The following is a 9,743-nucleotide window of genomic DNA, read 5'->3' on the forward strand; positions in this document are numbered from 1 at the left end:
TGTACTTTTGTAAAAAAAATTTGCTGGTTAAAGTTTTTGTGTGTTAAGTATATAAAAAATATAAAATCAACACATTCATGTGTAAAAACACATGCTACGTTAACTGCACAGTAAAAAATAAAATGTTAATCGTAACATTTTTCAAATGTCCCAAAAAGTCCACTCTAAATTTTGAGTTAAACTAACTCATTCATCGTGTGTTACTTGTTGACAAATTAGAAATGTTAATTTATTGACACTATATTTTACATTTTTATATTTGTTCTTTTAACTTTAAGTATAATGTAAAAATAACTTGTAAAAAATGTCGATTTAACATATTTGAATAAACGATAGTTATTTCAACTTAAGAGAAATGTTGTTTTGAACATTTGATTGTAGTAAATTTGATTATTTTGTATGTCAAAGTTTACGATTATTTGAGAAGATTTACTTTAACTTTTGTTTATGTTAAAAGAACTTTAAAGCGTGTTGATTTTTTGAAATAATTATGTTAAAAGAACTCAAAAAAATATTCAATTTCTAAATGACATACATAAAGTGTTAAGTTATCACGTTGACATTAATATAACACATGAAAATGTTACGAAAATAATAACATAGCTGTTGTATGTTAATTTTACATTGAAATAATAGTCAAATCATGGTAACACAAAAAAATTATAACATTTGGACGCACAATTTTTTACTGTGTGAATTTAACAAATATAAAATGTAAAGTTATTAAAATAATAATAAAAAAAATATGTTAAAGTAACACAATTTGCACGTATTGCTTCCTCATAGAGGAAGCTTTGTAATGGTGAAAAAATTTTTTTTCGAGATTTTGATGGAAATAGGTTTAGAATGTTCTAAAATGTCGAAAAATCATATTAGTAAAAAATGTCCGGAAGTATGTATGTATGTGTGTGTGTGTGTGTGTGTGTACGGATTTTTGTACACGCATCTACTTCTACAATTTTTTAGATACCAGTTTGAATTTTTGCACACAAATAGAGTATCATAGAAAGTATGTCCTCCTCAAATTTTATTGAAATCGGTCTACCGGTATAGATTTTATGCAGATTTTCCTTTTTTTGAAAAATGTGTTTACGCTGCCGCTTTCTCAATATTTGAGATACCGATTTACTTTTAATTTTATTATATTTTCCAGTTTTTCTACCCCTATTTCATATATAATTCATTAAAATTTTATTGATTAGATCTCGTATTACACACATTTGAAATTTCGAGGAATTCGTACATACATAGAAGCTTTATAAAACTTGATCTGATCAACCAAATTTTAACCAATTATATATGAAATAGGGGTAGAAAAGACTGGAAAATATAATAGAATTAAAAATAAATCGCTATCTCAAATATTTATAATATCGGGCTGATTTTTTTTATCGATAAAGTATCATTTAAGTAAGGTTGGTATTGAATTTGGCGAAATCTGCATATTGTTTTAGTTTTTAAGTGGACAAGTATTTTTAGTATTTTTTAGTGAATGTACATAATTATTTACGCAGTCCCCAAAAGAGTTAAGTGTGAAATCAGAACCTTTGCTAACACAGCTTCCTCTATGAGGAAGCCAAAACAAATAAATACCGATAATTATACCTCGAATAAAATAAAAACTTGCACACTTAGGAACTATGAGGAAGCAATGTGCAAGTTTCTACTTGCACAATTAAAAACTACGAGGAAACAATGTGCAAGTTTTTTTATTATTAAATGTGTTAAAATTTACAGAAAAGAAGTGTTGATTTTATTTTATGACAGAAGTGGGGTTGACTATAATACTTACTTATTACCATTCTTCGTGTGATTTCGATGTAGCCTCAAAACGTCTCGACGTGTTTCATTGTCTTGTTATACTGTGTTATTAATAGAAGTACCAGAACTATTTTATCTATTTTATCTTGTCATGCACGTATATATTTTAACTATTACTATATATGATAGGTACGTTCGGGGAGTGCACTATCAGCGTTATTGTGTTATTTTATCTTTATTGTTTATTAGCTGTAAAACAAAGATAGAATGATACAACAGTGCTGATAGCGCGCTTCCCAAACGCAGCCCATAAGTTAATTAAACTATTATGTTGTTTGGGGTAAGTTATTGTTAGAGTTTAAATCCTTCACCTAAAATTGTATTTCAAAATATTATCTTGAAATAAAGTATATCAATATATGTATGTAATTATATTAATAAGTATTTAATATATATGTATAATATATATATATATATATATATATATGGACCTACATATATATATATATATATATATATATATATATATATGGACCTACATACATATATATATATATATGTAGGTCCGGAAGTATGTTCCGGGACTTTTATTTTTGATATCGGTATATTCCGGGACATTTGGCAGTTTCCAGGACTGTCCTGGAAAAAATTGATGTCCTACGGCAATTGTACTTCGCGCCTCTTCCTCGTGATCAAGATGTAGTACCCCCTCTCAGTCCCTAAGTGTCCACCATTTTAAAGCTAAAAACAAAGCGACGCACGCGCCGCCGTTGCCGTCGCCGCCACCGTCGCCACTCCCGAGTTCATTCTTTCTTTTGGTGCCAAGGTGTCCACACGCCCAAGATGGGAAATAAAAGGTAGAGAAGCAGAAAATCAGACAGGGAAGCGGAAAAAGAGAATCGTTGGAGGAAACGTGTAAAACTGCTGAAGGAAGAACTCAGGAGACAGAAAAGGAAACGGAAGGAAGCACAGCGTCGGAGATATTCCGAATCGTCGTCGATAGATTTAGATGCGTCACGCAGTAAGCATAACGTTCATTTCAGAGAAATGTTACACGCAGGTACTAACCTGCATCGTCAAGTGTCGGCACACAGGCTTTAACCTACATGTGCGACAACGACAGTCGACGCGGTACAGGCCCTAACCTATGCCGCGCGCAATTTCGTTCGTTTCGCGCAGACTCTAAACTGCACGTGCGACCCGATAAACGACGCAATGTAGGCTCTAACCTACACGCAGGCTCTAACCTGCATCGTCGAGCACCAGCACGCGGGCTCTAACCTGCACGTGCAACCCAATAACCGACGCAATGTAGGCCCTAACCTACATGCAGGCTCTAACCTGCATCGTCGAACGTCAGCACGCAGGCTCTAACCTGCACGTGCGACGCCAACAATCGACGCAGTGTAGGCACTAACCTACACGCAGGCTCTAACCTGCATCGTCGAGCGTCAGCACACAGGCTCTAACCTGCATGTGCGACGCCAACGATCGACGCAATATGGACCCTAACCGACACATCGTCGAGGGTCAACACGCGGGCTATAACCTGCATGCACGAACACTACAATTGACGCGACATAGGTCCTAACCTACACTGCGCGTATTCTCGATCACCTCGATAAGGCGATCTCAACAGATTCTAATCTGTCGCATTGCGAATAGTTCGCAACAAACATTATATTTATATAATATTACATGATTATAGGTATTCGTACGTCCCTTGAGACGACGAATATAGAAATGAATATTCCATGTACGCTACTGTTTTAGGTAACAGTGATAGCAACAGCAGCAACACTTCGTCATCGGGGGAAGAAACTCGGCATCGGAGACAAACCTCCGAAAGAGGCGCGAGAGTTGAGCGCCCACATACCGAGAACGCTGAAGCAGCGGAGTCGGACAGTCAAGCAAACGTACCAAACGAAGTTACGCTGGACAACCAAGCAAATGTGCCAACCGAAGCTGCGCTGGACAAAGACGTTTTAGACGTCATAGGGAAACGGTTCGCCGAAGAACGAACCTTAGCCGAGCCACTACATAGCGACGTGGTCGCCAGATGGGAAGAGATACTAAAACTTGGACTTCCGACAGAGGAGCAGGCGGAACTTCTCAAAAAATACCCCCCTCCTTCAAACTGCACACGCATCGACCCTCCAAAACTTAATCCGGAGGTAAAGGCGTGTCTGCAAGAGGCTGTCTGGAAAAGAGACGAAAGAATAGTCTCAAAACAAGCGAAAATTTCGACATGCCTCGCGGCAGTAGGAAAAGGTCTATCAACACTATTCAGACATAAAGGAGAGGGGGAAAACCTCGCAGTGATCGAAGCGCTCGGACACACGAGCCGGCTACTCGCGGACCTACACCACGATGAGTCCTCAATAAGGAGAACTCTTATATTGGCGAACATCAATGCGGCAATGAGGGAGACCTTAAGCTCGACAGTTATCGACGAATGGCTTTTCGGCAAGGAATTATCCGAAAGCGTAAAGGCAGCGAAGTTGATTGAAACTTCATCCAAAGACTTGAAACGACCTCAAAAATCGCAAGGGACGACATCGTCAAAAAACGCGAAAGCCCCGTCCTGACAGTCGCGCTACAAGAGGCAGCCAGCGACGAGGGGCGGGCGTCGATATCCACTATCCAACAGGGCTTTAAAACCGGATTCTCAGCACTACAGGACTTCACACAGGAGAGAACACACAAGAAGACGCGATTAACTCCAGTAGGTAAACCAGCTGGCAGGCTACGACAGTTCTTGCCACGGTGGAAAGCGTTAACCAATGACAAATCTATTTTGTCATGGGTAGAAGGGTATAAAATACCTTTTGTGTGCAAGCCTATCCAAATAAAACCACCGAGAGAGGCCCATTGGTCACGGGAGGAGAAAACTCAGATTTCGTTAAAAATTGCAGAGCTATTACAAAAAGGGGCCATAGAACCATGCGAACCGATTCAAAAACAGTTTATTTCAAGCATTTTCTTACGGAAAAAGTCCAATGGCTCATATAGACTGATTTTAAATTTAAAACAGTTAAACGAATTCATAAAGACTAAACATTTTAAATTAGAAGACCACAAAACAGTGGTTAGATTAATAAACAAGGGTTGGTTTATGGCCTCAATTGACTTAAGAGACGCGTACTACTTCATACCGATCGCAGAGTCGGATAAAAAATATCTAAGATTCGAGTTTGAAGGAAAGCTCTTTCAATTTTCTTGCCTACCTTTTGGCCTCTCTACCGCCCCTTATGTCTTCACCAAAATTGTGAAGCCGATAATTTCGGATCTCAGGCGAAAGGGTCTCCTCTCGGTGGTATATCTGGATGACTTTCTGTTGTTTGGAAGATCACATGATGAATGTGTATCGAATGTTTTACAAACACGAATAGCTTTAGAAAACTTAGGATTTATAATCAACGAGGAAAAAAGCCAGCTCTCCCCCGTTCAGAGATGCAAATACCTAGGATTTGTATTCGACTCTAATCAGATGACGATTGAACTTCCAAAGGAGAAAAAATTAAGAGCTTTAGAAACAATGTCAAAATTCATAGTGAATCAAAAATATAAGATCAGGGAGTTTGCTCAAATGGTAGGTTCAATCGTCTCGTGTTGCCCAGCAGTAAAATTCGGATATGCTCACACTAAGTCTCTGGAGAGAGAAAAATTCTTAGCGCTCGAGAAAAATAACGGCAATTATGATGCAAGCATGACCCTGAGCAATAACGTTAAGACGGACTTGCTTTGGTGGAAACGCAACATACAAAAAACATGCAACTCAATAGATGCATTAAACTTTCAGTTAGAAATCTATTCAGATGCATCTCTGACGGGCTGGGGAGCAGCTTGCGGGAATGAAACAGCACACGGTTCATGGGATGCGTCAGAACGATCGAAACATATCAATTTTCTCGAATTAAAAGCGGCGTTTTTCGGATTAAAATGTTTTGCGAAACACTTGCGAAGCACAGACATCTTACTTCGAATAGACAATACCACCGCCATCTCCTACATCAATAGGATGGGAGGTGTTCAAAATGTAAGACTAAATCGGATAACCCAGGAAATCTGGGGATGGTGCGAAGCTCGGGACATTATTCTGTTCGCGTCGTATATAAGTTCTAAAGATAACTTTATAGCTGACGCGGAGTCAAGAAAGATAGAACCGGAAACAAAGTACGAGCTAGCGAATGAAGCATTCGAAAAAATCAGTACGACACTGGAGAAACCACAGATTGACCTGTTCGCCAGTCGGGTCAACACCAAGTGCAAAAAGTACTTTTCGTGGTTCAAAGATCCCAACTCATTATCAGTAGACGCGTTCACGAAATCGTGGACAGATTTTTACCTATATGCGTTTCCGCCATTCGCGATTATCCTTAGGGTTCTCCGAAAAATCAGGGATGACAAGGCAGTAGGCATTGTGGTCGTTCCAGAATGGCCTGCACAACCCTGGTTCCCGCTTTTTTATTCGATGCTAGTTTCGGAACCTATTTATCTAAAGCCAAATATTAATTTACTAACCTCTTGCAACAGAGAACCTCACCCGCTGTGGCGGCATCTTACCCTGGTTGCCGGCAAATTATCAGGACAGGATTCGATCGGAGACAGACGCCAAGTAACACAATAGAAATAATGATGGCGTCATTAACGGAATCGTCACTAAAACAATACGACTCCGCCTTAAAGAAGTGGTAGAGTTTCTGCAGCGCGAACTCCGTCGATCCATTTACCAGTTCAATTCGAGACATTCTTGCCGGCTTAACCGATGCGTTCGAGAAGAGAGCTTCTTATAGCACTTTGAATTGCCTACGCTCGGCAATCTCATTAGTTGTCGGCCACGAAATCGGACAAGACCCGAACATTAAGAGATTTTTCAAAGGCGTTTTTAACAAGAGACCGCCCAGGCCTAGATATGACTGCACCTGGAATCCCAAAGCTGTATTAGATTATTTATCGTCTAAGGCGAATAACAAAACCACTACGTTAAAAGTCTTATCTATGAAACTAATCTCTCTACTTGCGTTAGTCACAGGCCATAGGTTACAAACATTCGCCTCATTAGACATAAGAAACATTCGAGAAACTGCGGAATCCATCGAAATAAAAGTTCCCGATAGAATAAAAACTTCAGGTCCGAGCAGGAAACAACCTTGTTTAGTCCTGCCATTCTATACAGAGGATAAGGAGATTTGCGTGGCTTCGACCCTAAAAAGCTATCTAGAAAGGACCAAAGACATTCGTGGCTCTACGAATTCACTTTTTATCTCCTTCAAAAAGCCTTTTAAGGCAGTTACATCCCAGACTTTAAGTCGCTGGATAAAAGAGATTTTGTCAAAAAGTGGAATTAACGCAGAAATATTCACGGCTTACAGTACTCGTCATGCCGCGACGTCAGCGGCAAGAAGGCACGGGGTTGATTTAGATATCATCCGGAAGACAGCCGGATGGACAAGTAACTCGAAAACATTCGCAAAGTTTTATAATCGAGACATCGCGAAAGCGTCCGATGTATTTGCGAGAGCGATATTAGACTCATAAAAAGAGTATCGAAGATTAAGCTAGGAAGGCCGTCAAAAACCCGACGCCATATTTCATGGCTTGTAAAAAACCGTCGAGAGAAAAAGAATAAATAAATAAACAAATTTTTTCTTTTTTATTCTGACATTCGGAGTGCCGTAACGAAACTTTAAACATCTACATCTTGATCACGAGGAAGAGGCGCGAAGTACAATTATAGATTAAACGAACTTACCTAAGTGAAGTTCGATCATAATTGTATGAGCGCCTCTTCCGAAGTGATCACTTCCACCCTTAAGCCCAGATCTACATTATAGTCAGATCTTTCTCCCCGAGAGTTACGGCACAGCTTTAAAAAATGAACTCGGGAGTGGCGACGGTGGCGGCGACGGCAACGGCGACGCGTGCGTCGCTTTGTTTTTAGCTTTAAAATGGTGGACACTTAGGGACTGAGAGGGGGTACTACATCTTGATCACTTCGGAAGAGGCGCTCATACAATTATGATCGAACTTCACTTAGGTAAGTTCGTTTAATCTATAATTTTCGGGACAGTTTTTTGAATCTGATTACATATATATGCGTTATATTCCAGGACTGTACATTTCAAAAAACGTAAACAGTCCCGGAACATACCTCTGGACCTACATATATATATAATTTATATAAACCCCCAATATCACAAACCCCCAAAATTACATGTCTATTTTGTTAAAATATTAACATTGGTATCAGTAAGTGTTATTATTTAACAGATCCAAAAAATTGAGTGAACCATTTGGGATACGTGATTTATGATAAATTTAACACAAATTTTTCAACTGTGTAATATCATTTAGCGCGGGTCATTATACGCCGTATAGTTTATTGTCACAAATACTGGTTATCGCATCGAGACGAAAAATATAGCAATCGAGCAGCAGTTATTTGAATAGTTATTTATATGTTATTAATAAAGTTTATAAAAAATAATACATTTCATTAAAAGTAAAAATTTACCAGATAAACCGTTCTCGGTAGTAATATTTGCTCGGCCGATCATATGCAGTTGCGAGTTGTGCGACAAAAACCTAATTAGCATTTAACTCCCGTGGCATTATACGAATAAATCGAGCAATATCGCGCGTCTGTAGCACCCGGCGATGCATAATTTACAAACGATCCGACAAACCTCGATAACTCTCAATCTATTTCTGACGTTAACCCCGCACGCGCTTCGCAATTTGCATATAGCTGTTAGTGAATGAGCATTAATGATTTGCGTCTTATTTCGTGCACGTGGAACGTCGATCATATCATCCGAAAAAGGTCGCATTTAATGGACACCGCCTGGTTAATTTGCTGTCAGTTTTTAATTTCGAGAGCATTAATTGTAACAGTTTTTTTTTATGTTATTTCCATAATTTATACAGATAAAGTTTCCTCGTTAAAGAAATGGTATCTTAATTGATGCTAACTTTTAATGGCGTTTCAAGTCGTTACATATGGAAAAACCTTACTACGCGCAAGTCTCGTTTAGCGCATAATATTTATTCAGCATTGCGATTTCTGAAGGTTACATAATGTGATATTGTAATCTTAATTCACTGGAAAGCTATCTGTTAACTATGTTTTATCAGAATATAAATATTCTTCGAGCAAAACTCACGCAAGCGCAAGACATTTATATAAGCAATATAGAAGCAAATTAAAAAAACAAAAAGTTATCTTGTTCTGCAAAAGAGCAAATATATAAAATATGATTTCTCGATAAACGTTTCGGACAATATGACACGAATAAAAAATTAATGAGACATTATATCTCAAAAGAGTAAATTAATCAGAAAAAGATACGTCACGCACGGCCTCAAGAAGTTGTATTTCGAGAAACACAAAATTGTGATAAATACATTAAACCTCATCGTTTGATTTCGACTTGAAATCAGTTATGCGGAACAATAACTGTCACTGGTATTATCCGCTTCATTGTATACTATAGCTTACGAAAGAGCGCGTGTTTTTCTGTAGACCGTAAGGAGACTTTGCACCGCGCGCGCGAATGAAAACAATTTCTAACTTGAGATCGCATGTCAAGAGGATCGTTGGCCCCGTCGTTGATATGTGTCACTGGTCATGCACTCGCACACGTCGCAAAATGGAATGGGACGCTTTTCTCTCTCGTCTGAAATAATCATTCGCGTTGGCACGGCACAAGAACCATTCTTTATCCATATTTATCTATTATATACAGATATATATGCGACATCTTTGCTTTAATGACGCGTACGTTTTTTTCCGTAGTAGAGAACGTAGGAGGTACTAATTAAGTCTGGGATTTCCGCAAAATAAAGCAGAGTATTCACTGCCACGCTTTTGTCCCCGATTGCTCCATTTTTTGCGGTTGTGTTAGTCAAGTTCGCAGAAAATATTGTCCGTCAGTATTCAATTATACATCTCGACCGATGGAGATCTTAAGAAACATAGC

General features: G+C 38.6%; 2 protein-coding genes across 2 annotated transcripts; both read left to right on the forward strand.

Annotated features, from left to right (window-relative positions):
• Nucleotides 1-2,089: 2,089 nt before the first annotated feature.
• Nucleotides 2,090-8,263, forward strand: LOC143900870 (uncharacterized). The gene is made up of 4 exons (XM_077412608.1): nucleotides 2,090-2,101; nucleotides 2,623-2,782; nucleotides 3,535-7,801; nucleotides 7,875-8,263. The coding sequence occupies exons 1-3, from the start codon at nucleotides 2,090-2,092 to the stop codon at nucleotides 4,347-4,349; spliced, it is 987 nt and encodes a 328-aa protein (XP_077268734.1). The 3' UTR covers nucleotides 4,350-7,801; nucleotides 7,875-8,263.
• Nucleotides 4,877-6,391, forward strand: LOC143900871 (uncharacterized). Its single transcript, XM_077412609.1, has one exon. It carries the CDS (start codon nucleotides 4,877-4,879, stop codon nucleotides 6,389-6,391), a length of 1,515 nt encoding a protein of 504 aa, XP_077268735.1.
• Nucleotides 8,264-9,743: the final 1,480 nt, after the last annotated feature.

Source organism: Temnothorax americanus, unplaced genomic scaffold (genome assembly GCF_048541705.1).
Source record: "Temnothorax americanus isolate GAGA-0224 unplaced genomic scaffold, ASM4854170v1 Scaffold31, whole genome shotgun sequence".
Taxonomy (NCBI): Eukaryota; Metazoa; Arthropoda; class Insecta; order Hymenoptera; family Formicidae; genus Temnothorax; species Temnothorax americanus.